Raw genomic sequence first — 19,909 nt, forward strand, 5'->3', positions numbered from 1 at the left:
GCCAAAGAAACAAAACATAAAATAAAACCAAGCAACTGGAGGTTCCCTTCTTGATGAATTAATTCTTTAAGATTTTTTTTAATGTGGATCATTTTTAAATGATTATTGAATTTGTTACAGTATTGCTTCTGTTTCATGTGTTGGTTTTCTGGCTGCAAGACACGTGAGTTCTTAGCTCCCCCACTGGGTTTGGACCTGCACTGTCTGCATTGGAAGGGGTGGTGTTAACACTGGACTGATATCTCAGCTCGGTGTCCCGAATTTTTCAGTCCAGACTCAGAACCACAGAGGGATCTTGAACAAATCACACAATGCGAGTCTCAGAAACGTCTCCTTTGAAGCACCTTTGTCTTTAACTTCCCAGCAGTGTTATCACCGTTTCTACCTCAGGGCCCCTTGCCGACGGCTTCCGTTCTTTCTACAGCTCTGCTGTTGTCTGATTCTAGGTCTTATCAACTTGTTATATCAGATCAGTCTTCTAGACTAGCCCTGGAAGGATGTTTCTTAGCATTTTCTTTCTAAATGATGGTGTGTTTGTGCGGTGGTCACTGCTGGTTGGTGGCTCAGATGGTAAAGAATCCACCTGCAATGTGGGAGACATGGGTCCAATCCCTGGGTTGGGAAGATCCCCTGGAGGAGGGCGTGGCAGCCCATCTCAGCGTTCCTGCCTGGAGAATCCCATGGACGGAGCAGGCTGGCGGGCTACAGTCCACGGGGTCAGGAAGAGTCTGGTGCCGCTGAGCAACTAAGCAGAACAACACTGCTGGCTAGTTTTAGAGCTTCTCTTGAGAACATAAGGGGTTGCAAATTACAGTCTTCCTATACACATTCACCAGTACTCGAGTTCCTAAGGATTTTATCAATAGTAATTATTAAAGACAACAACGAGAGCCTTGTACCTGTAGAGCGTTTTATCTTTTCGCTCCATTTGGCTTCCACAGCATCCTAAAATCTGAGTGCCTTGGCGACCTGTGATTCCAAGTCATCTTACAAACAGTGGCTCAGCTGAGATCAGAACGCAGGTTCGCTTTGTTCCTCCCCGTTTTGTCACTTAAAACGTGGTCCTTGGATCAGCAGCCCCTGCCTCCTAATTAAACACGCAGAACCTCAAGCCCCATTCCAGTCCAGTGGGATCTGAATACGAACTTTAGCACGAACCCTGGGTGATTGCCCCGCACAGTGAAGTTTGGGAAGGACCCCTCTAGGTCCTCGACCTGGACAACCAAGGGTGTGTTTTCACACCCTCTACCTGGAGTGAGGGAGGAGGAGGCAGGGGGCCAGGAAAATGGGAGGGGAGGCGAGTCTCGGGAGGACGCGTGCCCCTCAGAGGGATGAACACGCAGGATTTGTGGAGACAGGGTTCCCTGCGGATCTGCAGTAGCTTCACCCCGTCACTCCCACTTCGTGTCTGCGCGGGGGGTGGAGGTTAACGACTGAGAGAGCGGGGGAGGGTGGCAGGCTGGGGAGCGGGGAGTGGTCCGCAGGTACCTGCAGCCAGCCCCGAGGATAAAGGACCCGAGCGCGCGGGAGGAGAGCCGCGCTCGGCGCCGCGCGGGAGCTCGTCCCCACTGTCTCGCTCCTGGATGCGTCCCTCCGCCCCGCGCTCGCCTCCACTCCACGAGCCGCTCACTCGCTGACAGCCAGCCCCGGCCTCCCGCCCGTTCCTGGCTTCCCCGCGGCTCCCTCGCTCGCTCCCGGGCCCCGGGGCGCACCTGGGCTGGGCCGGGCCGCGCCGGAGAGAGGCGCGCTGACCGCACCTGCCGCCCGCGCCCGGGGCCGCTCGCCCGGCGCGCCGGGCCGTCCCCCGCCGCCGTGCGCCCCGGGGCCCCCACCCCCGATGCCTGGGCCGGGGCGCCGGGCTGCGGCCGGCAGGAAGATGAAGGGCTCGGCGGGAGGAAGGAGAGAGAAGCCTCTGGGCTCGCCCCCAGCGCCGCCCGGCCCCGGTAAGTTCAGCGCCCGAGCGGCGACTGGGGAGTTGGCGGGGGTGCGCGGCCGGGCGCCGAGGGTGCGCCCCCGCGGGGTGTATTTGCGCGCGGTCGCCTGCCTGCCGGGGACCCCCGCCGCCACCCTTGTCCCCGCGCCCAGCGGAGAGGCGGCGCGAGTGGGGAGTGCGGAGCTCCAGGGTCTCCGGACACAGAGGCTGCTGAGGACCAGGGCGTCGGGGGCAGCGGAGGGGCGCGAGGGGCAGCCTGGCCCGGCCATCGGGCGCGGGCGGGCTCGCCGGGGTGGACGCCGCCGCCCGTCTCCGCGGCGTGGGGCGCGCTGCCTCCTCGGGCAAGCGGCGAACTTGTTGGGATAGGAGAGCAGCAGCCTGGCTGCCCCTCCGCTGTCCGCCTTTCCCCGCGAGAAGCTGTTGAGCTGCAGGAAGCCTCTCTCCAGGGGCACCGTTTAGACTTTCAGAGCGGGGGTGGGGAGCCGAGGTCATATAGGCGCCCCTGGATGGCATCCACCTCCCGGGCCCCCGGACCCGGTTAGAAGTGAGCGCGGGCGGTCTGCGGTACCCCGCGACTTCTTGCCCTTTGGGGAAAGTTTTCTTGTGCGTGTAAATTGGGGTCCACAGGGAAAAGAGCTGTGCTCAGGAAGGAGTCCCCCCCCCGCCGGTGAAATGCCCAGCTCCTGATCTGAGCGCCTTACGTTTAGACCTGGCCGCATCCTGCGAGTTTCTGGAGGAAAGGCCGTGTCCTCCTTTAGCCTGAGCTCGGCTGGACTAAGGAGGGACGTGCCCTTTCTGCATGTTAGCCTCTCCAAGACCTGGAACCCTAAACCGAATTGGGAGACGGTCCTTCTGTTTGTGGGTGTGACCAATGAACCCTCGAACTGGTGCTTTTCTAGGACATTCCTGTGCTGCTTTTTGGAAACGTGATGAGGAAATGTTTCTTCTTTTGAGGCAGTTTGCTAGTCGGCCTGTTAAACATGACTTTCCAGTGTCTGCCTCATTCCTGTGCGCCGTGTCCCCTGCGATCCAGTGGACGGTGTCCGTTCCTCTGGGTTTTCATGCCACCCCCTGACTTGTCCTGGATAATTCAGGCCCTGGTCTCTGGTCTCCAAGCATGAAAGGCATATGTGGGTCATCTCGAATTATGGAGATTGATGCAGCCCAGCATGGCTGGGTTTTGCTGCAGTTTCTTCTCCTTTCCTTGATGTTCCTCAGAAATGAACTTGCAGCCTCTTGGAATGCAGCTAAAATATAGACTGGGGGATGAGCACATATTTTGAGTTAATGTATCATCTTAGATTTAAATAACTGGAGTTTGGAAACTCTGGTGTAGGAGAAAGTGACTTGAGCCAAAAGTTAGGACCTCTGGACTATTTTTGCTCTGTGACAAAGTGGCCTAAGGCCCTTCGGGGTCACTTAGTAGTAATAGTGACGTCAACCTTAATAGCAGTAGTAATGGCATCTAACAAGTGTTCCCCATTCACTGCACATCAGGAAGTGTATTCAAGGCTTTATTGCAGCTGCAAATATCCCAAGAAGGCAGCGCCTTTTCCATCCTCACTTTGTGGGTAAGGAAAGGCAGCCTTCAGAGATACATTTGGGAAAGGTCGAGAGTCAGTGTTTGGGAGCCCTATGCCGCTGGACTCCAGAGTAGTTCCATGACCAGCACCTCTGTGAGACTTTTGAAAAGTGGGAGGACAACCTCTACATTCCAAATCCCCTGAAAAGTTACTCAGGTGATGACACTCTCATGGATCGATTCCTCCACAGCTGTTTCTAATGTATTTTTATTGTAACAGGTGTGGAGCTTCTAACTTAAAATCAGAGTGACAATTGTGTGGCATTTATTTAATTGCACCTGCCAGCTCTAGAGAGGTCTAAATGATGAGCTCTTGGTATTTACCTTGATGACAGTCTCTCCTTGAGCCTTGTTATTATCAATCAGTTATAGAACTATATTATAGCCCTTCTATTAGAAGTATGTGATTTAATATAACATCAAGCATATCTTTGAATGAATCTGTAGCATTATCCTGTGGTCTACCTGGACATTCTCATATTTCAGCCAGCTTATAATTAATGCTCAGATCCTAACAGGATGTTGAATTTCTGTTAAGAGACACTAACAGCTTGTTTTAAAGTTTCATCTTTATTTCCAGAAGTATTTCCAAAACAATTACACCCCCTGCTGTGATTTGCTATTTACTAGGTGTATCAAAAGTTTAATAATGAAACATGTTTGCAATTCAACAAAACACAGTGTTTCATCTGTAATAACAACTCTGGCTAAAAGATTCACGTCTAATTTAGGGTTATTTTATTTGAAATTTAATTAAGACGTTGAGTTTCTTATTGCACTGCAAAGTGTATGCAGGTAGCTGAGTACACATCTTCCATTATTTTCTTGTCATCTCCAACTTTATAAACTCATTGCTTGTGAGTTCCTCAGATCAGTTATGTCAGTGCCTGTCTAAAGATTTTGAGTTTTGTTTTGTTTTTTAAACTAAGAGCAAGAGCACCAAATAAGATGTGTTTGTCATGTTTCTTCACAAGCTGTTGTTATGCTTCTTTGGGGAATAGTGATAAATCACAGATCTGATCTGACTGTACATATGGAATTTTCAAACAAAAGTGTATAAATCCATTGGGACACTCTGCTATTAATATTTCAGAAGTGGGAGCAGCTTTGGGAAGTAGAGGATCTTTGAGGAAGATCTTTTACTATGTTTCACTGCATTTGCATGGTATCTTAATATTTTCAAATAAACTGACATCACAGTGAACCAGTAAACTAGTGGTTATTGCCATAGCTTCTCTATTGTTTGAGAGTTAAATCGTATTTTCTAGTAGTAACTTAATGTCACATGATATATACATTGTTGTCTTTTGATATAGCTGAAGTCTGAAACACGTATTTTGCCTACTGAAAAGAATACATTTCTGAATATGTAAGCGTTTTATCAGGAGTATAAAAATAGCACCGTAATAACTTGCCTAGAGGTTCTGTTTGTTTTTGAAATAATGAGGTTGTTATAGAGGCTAGTATATTTAACCTTAGAAGTAAAGTATTGAAACTAATTATAAACTTGAATTGAAAAATATTTTATGACAGTGGGAGTCTTATAAATGAGTTAACCTTATAATTACATGAACATGTCCTCCTGTGTTTTTAAAATTTAATATTTGCAAAGTAAGACTAATCGGTTTTTATATTATCTGGTGATTTGAACAATCAGATGTCTGAAAAGTGACTTAAACTCCATAAGCATTAGAGTCACGCTGACATCACAGTTTGAAGAAACTAATATTGGGGAAGGATATGTAATTTTGAATGTTTCAAGAGCTGAGAACTCAAGGTGGATGACACTTCTTAGTTTTTTGACAAGGGCTCTAAAGTGAGAGTTTGAATAAAATGAGGCCCGTAGGTTGACAACCAAGCAAGCACTTAAATAACCTCTTAGGAAACCTAGAGCAGCTCAAATCGAGTGCAGGCTGAGAATTCTTAAATATAATTAATCTTTTGAACCAGTGAATAACACATTGTAGATCAATTTTAAAATTCCAGTACATTAAAAATGTGTTAATTTATATCTTCTAGGGCCTACTAAAATTAGCAATCACTCCCCTTTCTGGAATAACCTAGCCTTAACTTTAAGAGAAAAACTGCAATGAGAAAGAAGTCTGAAGACACTGAGCGGCTGAGATGACTCAGATTCTGTCACCGTCTTTAGTCCATCTTAAATGTGATTTTTAATCCAACCCGGGTAATTCTAGACCACTTTTAGGATTCTGTCTAGGCTGAAGACTCTCGTCCTTCTAACCTGCTGATGGACTGAGATAGGATGCTGGAACGCAGTCCTAGAGTGGAAGAGGGCCGTCTAGACAACTTAGTGGCTTAATTATGTCATCCAAGCAAGCAAGCAGCCAGCACTTCTACGCAGGGGATTTAAGTGAGACGTTTGCCATGAAGGAGTCCTTATTTTCCTTCCATGCAGTCATGTAGCCCATCTTCAAACAGTACCCATCTTGGAATATCCTGAGTTTAACCCAATCTGTCTCCATGAGAAGAAAAAAAATATTATTACAGTTTAGTATTAGAGAAGTCTATTTGAGGATTTTCCTAAGGGTTTCTCATAACATGGGGTCAGATGTTCTCAATTTAGGTTTTTTGTGACCTTGTCATGTATTCTGTTTTTATATCTAAAGAGGTATTCACCATTATTTTATAATGTATTATTAAAATATTAGAGACTTCTTTCTCCTTTAACAATCTTTCATCTACCCTCAAGAAGTGAAAGAAAAGTGAGTGAATGTTCTTATAATATCTTTACTTCCACTTAAACAGAGGAATACACATAAAACTCTAGAAGGCATCTTGAAAAATTGAGATTTTAAATTGCATTTTGTTGAGAACAACTTCTGAGAGTTTAGCCTGGGTACCAAATCTATCCAGAGCAATAAGAATTTAAAGAACAGAGATTTAAGCTGCTGGATTGATTCTCAGGTGGTTACATATTTTACACTCATAGTAAAATATGACATTAAACTCACAGAGACAAAATAGTTGGTTACCAAGGTGTAACATTTAAGGGCGTGAACTCAAGAAATAGAATGCCTGGGTTCATCTCCTTGTCTGTTCCTTAAAAGCTGTGGAAGGACTGATGCTGAAGCTGAAACTCCAGTACTTTGGCCAGCTGATGCGAAGAACTGACTCATTGGAAAAGACCCTGATGCTGGGAAAGATTGAGGGCAGGAGGAGGAGACGACAGAGGATGAGATGGTTTGATGGCATCACTGATGCGATGGACACGAGTTTGAGCAAGCTCTGGGAGTTGGTGGTGGACAGGGAGGCCTGGCATGCTGCAGTCCATGGGGTCGCCAAGAGTCAGACACGACTGAGTGGCTGAACTGAACTGATTCTACACAACTGGGCTTCCCTGGTGGCTCAGATAGTAAAGAATCTGCCTGCTATGTGGGAGACCCAGGTTCAGTCTCTGGGTCAGGAAGATCCTCTGGAGAAGGGGATGGCAGCCCACTCTAGTATTCTTTTCTTGCCTGGAGAATTCCATGAAGAGAGGAGCCTGGAGGGCTACCGTCCATGGGTCGCAAGAAGTCCAATGACTGAGCGACTTCACTTTGACTTCACGCTTTCTAAACAGATACTACTTTTTAGTGGGTATTTTTATTAAATACAGTTGGCTCTTTATGTTAGACCTTGAACTTTTGGGAGCAAAGAATTACTACTAAAGCCACCTTGGAGATAAGATGCTGAGCCAAGGACTAGCATATGCCCACCCAGGAAGGGAGAGCTTCTGCACCCTGTTCCTTCTGGTTGTGTTATATACGCCTTGAAATAAAATAGAGAATCAGGAGCAAATTTAACAAAAGAGACAAAAGTAAAATTTTAGAGAAAGAAACAGAGTTTCATCAGTCACATAACATGCTGCTGCTAAGTCACTTCAGTCGTGTCCGACTCTGTGCGACCCCATAGATGGCAGCCCACCAGGCTCCCCCGTCCCTGGGATTCTCCAGGCTCAAAGAGTACTGGAGTGGGTTGCCATTTCCTTCTCCAATGCATGAAAGTGAAAAGTGAAAGTGAAGTCACTCAGTCGTGTCCGACTCCTAGTGACCCCGTGGACTGCAGCCCACCAGGCTCCTCCGTCCATGGGATTTTCCAGGCAAGAGTACTGGAGTGGGGTACTATTGCCTTCTCCAGTCACATAACATAATTAACTAGAAATATCAATTACTAAAATGTTGTGGTGAATCGGACTTTTGGTTTAACTGAGAATTAAGAACTTTTCTTTGGAATTGTTTACTTTTCACATTTCTTTTTCTAACAGGCATTAGTTAATTTTAGGCCTTAGTGAATAGACACTGTTTTTAATTATTATTTTTTGGCTGTGCGTCACAGCCTGGGGGATTTTCGACCTTAGTTCCCTAACCAGAGATCACACATCTGCAGTGGAGGTGCGGATTCTTATCTACCAGACCACCAGGGAAGTCCTATAATTATTCTTTACCTTTCCCCAGTTTTTTAGTAGCAAAATCCATACAATATGAAAATGACCATCGTAGCTATTTTTGCGTGCAGAGCTGCAGTACTGAGTACATCCACATCATTGTGGATTCTGTCCCCCCAACCCCCGCCGACACACACGTCTCCAGAGTTCTTTTCTTGTTGTGAAACTAAAACTCTCTCTATACCCATTAAACAACAGCCCCTCATTCCTCTTTCCCTCCCGCCCCTAGGAACCACTGTTCTGTCTGTGATTTCAACTACTCCGAATACTTTACGTGGGATGATGCTGGGTTTGTCTTTTTGTAACCGGCTTATTTCACTTAGCATAGTGTCCTCAACGCTCATCCAGGTGGTAGCACGTGTCGGAATTATCTTCCTTTTAAGGAAGCAAACATTCCACTGCGTGTATAGACTGCATTTTGCAGGAAACAGCCCATCATTTCTCTGTACCACATTTTGCTTATCCAGTCCTCTGTTGATGGGTGCTTGTGTGGCTCCCACGCTTGGCTGACTGTGAGCGGTGCTGCTGCACACACTGGTGTGTAAGCGTCTCTTTGAGACTCTGCACTCGCTGCACACAGTGGTGTGTAAGCGTCTCTTTGAGACTCTGCACTCACTGCACACAGTGGTGTGTAAACGTCTCTTTGAGATTGCATTCGCTGCCTTTGGTGCTGCTGCACACAATGGTGTGTAAACATCTCTTTGAGACTGCATTCGCTGCACACAGTGGTGTGTAAACGTCTCTTTGAGACTGCATTCGCTGCACAGAGTGGTGTGTAAACATCTCTTTGAGACTGCATTCGCTGCCTTTGGAGTATATTGTGAGGTGGGATTGCGGGGTCATGTGGTCATCCTATTTTAAATTTTTTGAAGGACCACCGTAGTATTTTCCTCAGTGGCTCTACCATTTTACATTCCGAATACACAAGGGTTCCAGTTTCTCCAAGCCCTGCCATCACTCATGTTCTGTAACCGGCTTATCCAGAAGCTTGTAGTAAAGCCCATTAAGGCATGAGGTGGTGTCCCATGGTAGTTTTAATTTGCATTTCTCTGATGACTAGTAGGTGGAACATCTTTTTATGTCCTTGCTGACCATTTACATATCTTCTTTGGCGAAATGTCTGTTCAAGTCATTTGCTTATATTTGAATTGAGTCGTTTGGTTTTCTGGTTGGTGGGTCAGTGGTAAAGAATCTGCCTGCCAATGCCTGAGAAGTAGTTTCTATCCATGGGTCGGGAAGATCCCCTGGAGAAGGAAATAAATGGCAGCCCACTCCAATATCCTTGTCTGGGAAATCCCATGGACAGAGGAGCCTGGTGGGCTACAGTCCATGGGGTCATAAAAAGCTGGACACGATTAAGTGACTGAACAGCAATGCATGCTAGAACCTAACTCATAAATAGGCGTATGATCTGCAAACATCCCCATTCTGTATGTTGCCTTTATACTCTGGTGATAGTGTCTTTTGATGGACAATTAAAAAAAATTCAAGAAGTCCAATTTATCTATTTTTTTTCTTTGGCTTGTTGCCTGTGTTTGATGTCATAGTGAAGAAACCATTGTCTTTTTTTTTTTTTTAACCTTTGTTGTTAACGGGCTTAAGATGTTTTAAAAACAATGTGCTACTGCTACTGCTAAGTCACTTCAGTCGTGTCTGACTCTGTGCGACCCCATAGATGGCAGCCCACCAGGCTCCACCATCCCTGGGATTCTCCAGGCAAGAAGACTGGAGTGGGTTGCCATTTCCTTCTCCAATGCATGAAAGGGAAAAGTGAAAGTGAAGTCACTCAGTCAATGTTGTTAAATTAAAAAGAGACTAGGATGAGAATGAATAAACTGCAATTATAGACGAAAATATGAATGATCTTCCAAACATGATGTTGACTAACAAAGGCCGGAAACCCTCCCAAAGCAGGATTCCATCATGTAACGTTCAAATGAAGCAAAACGAACTTAATGACGCATCATAGTTATCGGCGAGGGAGGGGGTATGGTGCTGAAAATGTTGTTTCCTGATTTGGGTGATGATTACACGGGTCTATTCACTTGTAAAAATTCATCAGTTTGAATATACAATTTATGCACTTGTCTGTATTTGAGTTATACTTCAAAGAGTTTAGAAATCAATTAATCATTTGCAAGGTCCTGATAAGAAGAAATTTCCTTAAGAAGAGGAAAGCTATGTAAGGATACTCCAACCCATGCTCAGAGTACCTACTGGGAGGATATGGTTCATAAATTTGACCCATGTTTTTAAACAACCCTCAGACCCATGGAAGTATATTGTCAGAATTCTGCTGTTTGGGAAAGACAGACCATTCCTCCTACTGAGGCCGAAGATGGTTTTTGCCATGAGTCCTGCTGGAGTGAACTGAACAATGTGGTGAACTACATCCTTGTTCTTTACCTAGCAGAGACTTTCATAGGAACCTTTCTTACAAAACACTGAGCAGTGTAGTTACTGGGATGCCTTCTGGTCTGGCTTAACTTCAGACTTTTCAATTCCCAGCAGGATGGGAGGTCCATATACCCCTTAGACGATGCTTTATAAATTTTGCCCTTTTAACAACCCTCTGACTGTGCTTGCTTGCCAGTGAGTTGAGCCCACTTCCTTTGACAAATTCCCTATGCCCTTATTCTTTGTGATAAGTTGAAAGCTGGAGTCAGCTGGACTCTTTAGGGAACCTGAGAAAATGGATCCCTTTGAGAAGTGGTAAGGGTTTCTCTGGGGTAGGAGTTGTGGGCAAGTCCATATTTGCCTAAAGAATTAGTAAGTCAGGTGCAGTGAGTGAGCTTGGATTTCTCTTGATAATTCAGTTCTTTATAGATCACCCTGAGCATCAGAAATTGAGATAATAATAAATATGATATATAATAAATATAATCCCATTATGGTGGCAGCTGTGTTATTAATCTTTCTACCTCCGGAAACGTTTGTCAGTGTCTTGAGCAAAGTAGGTGTCCCCAAACATTTGTTGAATGAGTAAACAACTACATCCTGCCATGTGATAGCTCGGAGAAGGAATGGCCACCCACTGCAGCAGTCTGGCCTGGAGAATCCCAGGGACAGAGGAGCCTGGTGGGCTGCCATCTATGGGGTTGCACAGAGTCTGACACGACTGAAGCGACTTAGCAGCAGCAGCAGAAGCATGTGATAGCTCTAGAGAACGAAGTGGCAACCACTCCAGCAGTCTGGCCTGGAATCCATGGACAGAGGGGCCTAGAGGGTCAGTCCATGGGGTCGCAGAGTGGACATGACTAAGAGTGAACACACACACACAAACACACACATTCACACACATGGTAGACATAGAACTTGTAGAAAATTGAGCTAAATAGCCTAAAGATACCCTAAAAATGCCTTAAATACAACAGTGTGATTTCTCAGATTTTGATATGTTTTATCAGTGTCTCTCTCTTAAATAAAGGAGACACAGCTCAATTACTATCTAATTGATGACTTTTTAGTAGGTTGAGTGAAGTTTTTAGCATTTCATAAAGAAGAGTTTGACCTGAGGAAATTGCTTTCAAAAGACCATTTTTTCAATTCCCATGAACTTTGATGAGCACTTCGTACTTATAAAAATTCCTTTTTAATTAGTGGTATGATTCTTAATTATTTATTAATTATAAATTATGTCTGATGCCAATGTATCCTTTTTGATTCTTCATAAATAAAAAAAACCTGGGCAAGTTAACCTGAAGAGATGATACTGGAAAAAAAATGTTCTCTTTCTGTATCATAAATTAGAACATGTCTTCTTAATTTAAATTTTCAAAGTTAAAGAGAAACTATTCAGAATTCTGAAGAAGTTAGAAGAAATAATTCCTTTCTTAAAAGATTGCCTACTTTAACAAGAGTAAAATTTTCCCAATTAGGATATTTTAGCATGCTTAAGAAAATTTAAGAAAAAGGAAATAATATTCAGGACAAGAAAGGTCATCATTACAAATGATGGGGTTCACATTGCAATGTCCATTTAGAGCAAGTTTTATCATCTTTTTTTCTAATGCACATATTAAAACATTGAAAAAATGTTTCACAAGGTACAAAGATGACATGTGGATTTCTCATTGGTTTCTTCCCATAATTGGGTAGGTGTTACCGTTAGCCATGTTTACCGTTTTTTAAAAGATGAGAACACGAAAGAAAGCCCGTGTGATTATGCAGGGCCAAATAACTCAGAGGTGGTAAGGGTGGGTCGAGAGCTAGCCGTGTCTGCCTCCACGCCTGAGCTTGCTGGTGCCACCCGGAAAGCATCCTTCCCTTGTCACATGCACAGGGACACGGCCTCTGTGGAGTCTGTCGTGCACTGGGATGATTTCCTGGGGCAGCAATCGTGTAGGGATGGAATAGAGATGAGAACAGTCAATAAACGATGTACTAAAGGAGCACTAATGAAACTCTAATTGGAAAATTGCTCCAAAACGGACCCCACGATGGGCTGTCTAAGCACACTGTCTCAGTGCAGAGATGGACTAATTTTATGCAAATGCTAAAGCGACTTTGAGAGCCACTTGCTGTACCTTGATGTGGTCCTTAAGGAAAATTGTCAGGCCCATTAATAAGTTTCTCAATTGATTAGGCTAATTTGGTACTCCAAAAGGCATCTTTCTATAAGTTCATGCTGCCTGTTACGTTCTGATTACAGCAAGCTGCTACTTGCCATGCCCAAGTTTGAAGGCTGTGTTTCTGCGTTCTTGTGCTTTCCCTACCGCCGGCTTTCCCATTGGTCTTGCCGCGTGAGAACAGTGAATCATCTTGTCCACTAGCCGAGTCTGGAAAGTCTGTGTTACTCAGTGAATTTGTTTTAACCCCATCCCTGTAATAGTTTGAAACCTGGCAATTTAACTACTTTCCCAAATGTGTTTGTGATTAAAAAAACAACACAAAAAAACTAGTTTTGTTTAGAGCAGCAAAAGACTGCAATTTATTTTTATCTTTCTACATCAAATGCACTATTTTAATCATAGACATCGAATGTTTCAGAATAATAAAAGATTTAAGGTAAGAAGAGCTGGTGATCTCTAGAGGCGTGGCATAATCAAATAATATTAGAAGGTGCTCAGTTTTTCTAACCTGAAGGAAACAGAAATGGGCTGAGTGAGTGATCCCCCTGCTTGGCAGAGTCTCCTAGGAATGCACAAATACTTGTTTCTCTTTCAGGAACTCCCATTCAAAGAGAGTGAGATGTTAAAGTGGAAGTGCTCTTAACAGTGAAAGTGCTGAGTGAATAGAGGGACACACCGCTACCTAGACCCTACATTCCAGCGCAGCATGCCTCCCACACGCCCTCCAGTACACAGGGCAGGCTAGCGCATTGCTATCTGCTCCATTGTGAAACAATGTTTGCGATTTCATGTCATTGCTTTGTCATTAGAATAAATAGCAATAAATCTGGGGAGCTGGCTTTCACTTGAGGGGTCAATAAATAGACTCTAGTAAAGGAGGATGGTAATAAGTTATAGAAACTTGGTTGATTGCCGTAATGCGGATAGAGAATGTGGGGAAGTGTGATCTTCAGGAGGTTGAAATGCTCTGTGCAGCACTTCTTGTGCTGAAACTAGACTTGTGGTACTGATTCCGTGAATACGGCTGCGTGTGTGTGTGTGTGTGTGTGTGTGTGTGTGTCTACAAACTAAAGTAGTTTAGAAGTCATTGAAAGGTTAATTTGAGGATGGCTTGGCATTCTTTTGTGGAAAATAGTAAAAGAGGTTTGGTCCAAAATAATACAGTCATCAGGCATGGGTTATGAAGAAAGAAATCATGCTTTTAAAATAGTCAGGCAAAGTCTGCGCTTCCCAAGTAGCTCAGTGGTGAAGAATCCGCCTGCAATGCAGTGACCCGGGTTCGATCCCTGGGCTGGGAAGGTCCCCTGGAGAAGGAAATGGCCACCCATTCCGGTATTCTTGCCTGGGAAATCCCGTGGACAGAGGAGCCTGGTGGGCTACAGTCCATGGGTAACAGAGTCGGACACGACAGTGACTGACACACACACGCACAGAGCAAAGGTTTATTTGAGCCTGGCTTTGTTAGTTTCGGAACTTTTCAGGAAGTGAAACAAGCTGTGGGGGTTCAGCTGTGAAGACTTCCCATGACAGCACTGGGAGGAGCCCCGCCAAGGAGGCATTCTTGAAGGAGGTCAGGTGCTGTGACCTTAATAGTCACGGTAATCCCAGACTCTCTTCTGTCATTGTGTCTGTCCTTCTTTTGCCTTCCAGTCAAGTAAAAAAGTGGTTCCATTAACAATTTTGAGAACTGAAACCTACCTTAAAAATGCCCTTTTCTTTAAAACTATAATACATGAAAACTTTAATACATGAAGCTAATCGTCCCTTATAACCCAGGAAAACAAATAAGTCACATGGCCAAGCACCGTAAGTGATATGATACATTGGTTTGCTTACACATGACTCGTGACTAACTTCCACTGCAGGGAGAGACTTGCCGTCTCTCTAGGGCGTCATCTCCTGTCATTTCTCCTGGAATTCCCGCTGCCATCTCATACTGAGTTGATCGTTTCCTTCCAGAATTCAGCTTCACTTCTTTTTGACGTGACTCTTTTCAATAGCAGCACTGTTTTCTCAGAGTTTAACTATTTCTGTGCATTTAAACAGCAGATACCAACCTTGATTTAGGATGCTTTGCAATGATTGCTTTATTATTTACATATGTTAAGAATCATGGGAACCAAGCCAAGGTCCTGAAGTTAATTAGTATTGTTACATTTATTTTTCATACCTCATGATTGCTAAGACTAAAACTAAATTCCATAAATATGCCCAGGGTAGCAGAATATCTGCCAATATTCAGGAAAATTTAGCTTTATTTTTGAGGAAAATACAAAAGCTGTCTATTTTATTTTTCTTTCCTTTAAAAGGCTAATACCAGCTCATTTTAAACAACATATTGGAAGAAAAAAAATCTTGGAAGTTGCATGTTAACATTTCTGTGTATGTTTAAGTGAGTTGAATCAGTTGCAGTCTCCTTGTAGCATTGCCCAATAAGAGTAGACTAAAAATGACTTTGAGAAGTCATTCCACAATTGTATTTTTATGTTGTTCCCAATTGCTAAGTCAAAATGGCCAACCATAGTTTTAGACTTTTCTCATCCAGGGAGTCAAAGCATCACATTTATTTTTGTTGAATGATAGAAAGGGGTCATCTGCTTGCATTTTTTTGGAGTGTGGGCCTGAATTTTAACCAGCTGGTTTGGAGGGTCATGCCATCGAGTCATTAAGTCATATAGATGATTCTAGTAACTGAAGAGATGAGTGTTTGCTTTGCCTTTTAAAATTTCACTCCAACTGGACATCCGTTTCCACTGCTGTTCATCTGTTCTCCCACTCCCCTTTCACACAGGGCCTGTCGATCTGGTCCTCCATGTCACGTCTTCTATCTAGCGCCTGCTCCCATATTCAGAATGTGATCTGGGGTCAGCTTCTCAGATGAAATAGAGACCATTTAGGTACATCTTCCAATGTTCTTTCTCTCATTTCCCATTGCAACTTGGCTCGCAACCATCCAGATCACGTCTCTATCACAGAAGGATTTCCACCCTGACCCTTGCTCACCTGTTTCATGTCACACTTCCTTCTGGTGCCTCTGAGACCCTTCGTCCATCCCTCACTCTCTTAAACCTTACTCTCTTTCCATCTGCCCCTGCCTCCAGAGCTGTTCACCTCTTCTTTTTATGAAGAATAGCTTCCTTCGAGCAGCTGCCCTAAATCTCTATTTGGCATCATGGTCAGACTTTGAAAGGGCAACCTCCATGCGTTCCCTTCATTTTCTCACCTTGATTTGTCATGCTTCTGAGACACTTTTCAATGATCACGCATGAACTTTGTGTCAAATCCAAAGGTCTTCTCAGTATCATTTCTTCTTGAACATGCTGAAATATTTGATGCTGCTGGCTGTCTCTGTTTTTCATTCAACAGTGCTGATTGAGTACCCAATACTGTTTAAGGTTGTGAATTACAAATCTTAGAAATATAGATGAGATTCAACATTTTATTTCCAGGAACTCAAAGCTAACTGAAAAAGGAGGCAAGAAACTACTTAGAATATGGCATATCCAGTGCAATCGTGGTTTAATTGATTTCCTAGTATTTTGTCTTTTCTTTCCAAATGTCTGGAAGGATTACAATTCTCCACCCCCTTGAAGTTAGGTTATGATATATTGTTTGCTGTGGCTGAGAACATGTGAGTGGAAGTCAGGTGTCACTCTTTGGCAGAAGACATTAAAAGCTGGTAGGTGGTTTGTTAGGTTCATGGAGACCAAAGGTATATCGGATGGTAGGGGCTTTGGTAGCTGTGATCCCGAGCCAGGATGCATTGGAATGGAGGCTTGCTGACCTAGGATGAACATGTTTTATGAGCAAGAAGTCAGTCTTTGCTTCTTTGAGTCACTGAGATTTTGGGATTTTTGTTACTGCAGCACACCACAGCATATTCTAACTGATACTGTGCTGTATGGTAATATAAGTACTATGAAAATACAGCTTTACTTGATAGCCCAAAGTTGCCTTAAAACTGACCATATTAAAAAAAGTTATTAACAACATGAAAGTAATTTTTAGGCAGAAAGTGAATTTAGTTTGACTTGCATCTAAATAAAAGGTAGTAGAGGGTCAGTGAGAAAAGTCATCCATAACCAACTACATATATTTCTTAACATACTTGTTATTGTAATTCAGGGCTGCTCTGAAGTTGGTATTTCCTCCTTTATAAAACTTCTTGAAACTTATAAAACATTTTGAGTTCATTTAGCAATTTGGGGATAATGATATGCTTTGGTCTATTTTTCTTCCTATCTGCAGGCTTCATTGTGTTAAGACTGGAAAAGGACTGTGTAATTATGTGTGTGAACTTCTTGATAATCTCAATGATGGAATTTTCTTTTTATGTGCTAGTGCTTATTCCTGCACTTTTCATATAATTAATATTCTCACAATAATATGGGTCCTATTCTGACTCACTGCCTCACTCCTTGTACATGCCAAAGAGGACCTTGTCTGGAGAGTAAATGTTTTGCTCACTTAATGGTAGACTCTGATTTTGTTACCACTCTTGTCTCTTGTTCTTGATATTTTATATCATTTTTCCTCTCTTTTAAATATTTTACCAAAGACTTACTTTGTAATATGTATAATTATATGTAATTTAGGATAACCTTGAATTGACTAGACTCAGAAGTAATATCCCAATGGAATAGCCTTATCTTTGATTTGTGCCTGTAGATGTTAGATATTCCTTTGTCCTTATATATTAAGGAATTAAGCTATAACAGTCCTCTGTCTGTCTGTCTATCCATCCAGCCATCTTTTTTGTCTGTATATCCATTCATCCATATATCCATCCAAAAAAGTTAGACATGGTGTAGTGAATAAACAACAATATATTTATCCATCTATCTATACACCTATTTGTTTAATCTCATTTTGATTCTTGCAACCATATCTTTACATTTTTCTGAGCTCTTGGCTTTATAATTGATTGGGAAACAGAATTCTAGCGTAGAAGGCCTTTCTGTTGTTGTTCAGCCATTCAGTCGTGCCTGATTCTGTGATCTCATGGACGGCAGCATACCAGGCTTCCCTGCCCTTCACCGTCTCCTGGAGCTTGTCAAACTCATGTCCATTTAGTCGGTGATGCCTTCCAACCATCTCATCCTCTGTCATCCCCTTCTCCTCCTGCCTTTAGTCTTTCCCAGCATCAGGGTCTTTTCTAATGAGTTGGCTCTTTGCATCAGGTGGCCACAGTATTGGAGCTTCAGAATCAGTCCTTCCAATGAATATTCAGGGTTGGTTTCCTTTAGAATGGACTGGTTGGATCTCCTTGCTGTCCAAGGGACTCTCAAGAGTCTTCTCCAAAACCCCAGTTCAAAAGCATCAATTCTTCGGTGCTCAGCCTTCTTTATGGTCCTGCTCTCACATCCGTAGTGGATAATTATTATGACAGGAGTCTCTGTGGCCACAAGGAAGGTACACTCTTGCGTTCGGCCTCTCTTCTGTTCGTCTCCTCTGCCTTACCTATGTAGTGCTCCACCTCCAAGTGCCCCATGTGAAACTCGTTCTTTGAGAAATAAAGCTGATTCTGTAAGAAAAATCACACAAATATAACACTCAAAACAGCAATGTATGTGAACTTTTGCGTGCCATATTTATCAAACTATACCTGCTGTGCAGTGGCTATTTTGTGCATAGACCATCTTACAAATGCTCAATAATCAAGAAAAACAGGTTATCTGTGATGTATACAACAGATATTTCTGTTACACAGCATTTTCCCGATTCCACCTCTCAATTTCCACCTTCAGCGAGCTCTTGGAATGCAGAGTAATTCAATCTCACACTGATTAGAACATGCATATGGGCTCTACACAGATGCATAGATATCCACAGATTAAAACTTTTAATTTTTCCACTACATTTTTATTACATGTTTGTTCTTGGAAAAGAAGTAGCCTACAGGTAGAAAACATAAATAATATTGAAAGGATAACACAGAGCATTTACTCAGATATATGTCCATTTGTGGTAGTATAGTTTTTCATATGCCATAGTTTCTGTACTTTGTGATTTTGAAATATATTTTTTAACAGGCTTTATGCTTAAATTTGTGATATACGGTCATATACAGAGTGTACTAAACAGTTTTTATTTGTTCCTTGGGTTGAGGACTAATGAATGATCGTTTCTCATACTCTACAAACGATGCAAAGTCATAATACGTTTTGTTCATCGTTCAGTCACAGTTGTGTTCGACTCTTTGTGGCCCCATGGACTGCAGCATGCCAGGCTTCACTGTCCTCCACCGTCTCCTGGAGCTTGCTCGAATTCATGTGCATTGAGACGGTGATGTCATCCAACCATCTTGTCCTCTGTTGTCCCCTTCTCCTCCTGCCTTCAATCTTTCCCAGCGTCAGGGTCTTTTCAAATGAGTCAGTTCGCATCAGTTGGCCAAAAGTATTGGAGTTTCAGCTTCAACATCAGTCCTTACAATGAATATTCATGACTGATCTCCTTTAGGATGGACTGGTTGGATCTCCTTGCAGTCCAAGGGTTAGTCAAGAGTCTTCTCCAACACCACAGTTCAAAAGCATCAAAACTTCAGTGCTCAGCCTTCGTTATGGTCCAGCTCTCACATCCATACATGACTACTGGTCGATCAATCCATAGCTTTGACTACATAGACCTTTGTCAGCAAAGTAATATCTCTGCTTTTTAATATGCTGTCTAGGTTGATCATAGCTTTTCTTCCAAGGAGCAAGTGTCTTTTAATTTCATGGCTGCACTCACCATCCTCAGTGATTTTGGAGCCAAGAAAACCAAGTCTCTCACTGTTTCCACTGTTTCCCTGCCTATTTGCCATGAAGTGATGGGACCGGATGCCACGATCTTCGTTTTCTGAACATTGAGTTTTAAGCCAGCTTTTTCACTCTCCACTTTCAGTTTCATCAAGAGGCCCTTTAGTTCCTCTTCATTTTCTGCCATAAGGGTGGTGTCATCTGTATATCTGAGGTTATTGATATTTCTCCCAGCAGTCTTGGTTCCTACTTCTGCCTCATCCAGCCTGGAATTTCTCATGATGTACTCTGCATATAAGTTAAATAAGCAGGGTGACAATATACAGCCTTGATATACTCCTTTTCCTATTTGGAACCAGTCTATTGTTCCATGTCCAGTTCTAACTATTGCTTCCTGACCTGCATACATATTTCTCAGGAGGCAGGTCAGGTGGTCTGGTATTCCCATCTCTTTAAGAATTTTCCACAGTTTGCTGTGATCCACACAAAGGTTTTGGCATAGTCAATGAAGCAGACGTAGAAATTTTTCTGGAATTCTCTTGCCTTTTCTGTGATCCAATGGACATTGACAATTTGATGCCTTTTCTAAATCCAGCTTGAACATTTTTAAGTTCTTGTTCACATACTTGTGAAGCCTAGCTT

General features: G+C 43.3%; 1 protein-coding gene across 1 annotated transcript in view; it reads left to right on the forward strand.

Moving 5' to 3' along the window:
- The first annotated feature begins 1,759 nt into the window (after positions 1–1,759).
- Positions 1,760–19,909, forward strand: part of ZNF385D (zinc finger protein 385D) — a 981,977-nt gene continuing 963,827 nt past the window's right edge. Inside the window, exon 1 of the mRNA XM_070781567.1 lies at positions 1,760–1,943. Coding sequence (XP_070637668.1) covers positions 1,838–1,943 — 106 coding nt within the window. The 5' untranslated portion in view covers positions 1,760–1,837. The remainder of the gene's footprint in view (positions 1,944–19,909) is intronic.

The sequence above is a fragment of the Bos indicus genome, chromosome 27 (genome assembly GCF_029378745.1).
Source record: "Bos indicus isolate NIAB-ARS_2022 breed Sahiwal x Tharparkar chromosome 27, NIAB-ARS_B.indTharparkar_mat_pri_1.0, whole genome shotgun sequence".
NCBI lineage: Eukaryota > Metazoa > Chordata > Mammalia > Artiodactyla > Bovidae > Bos > Bos indicus.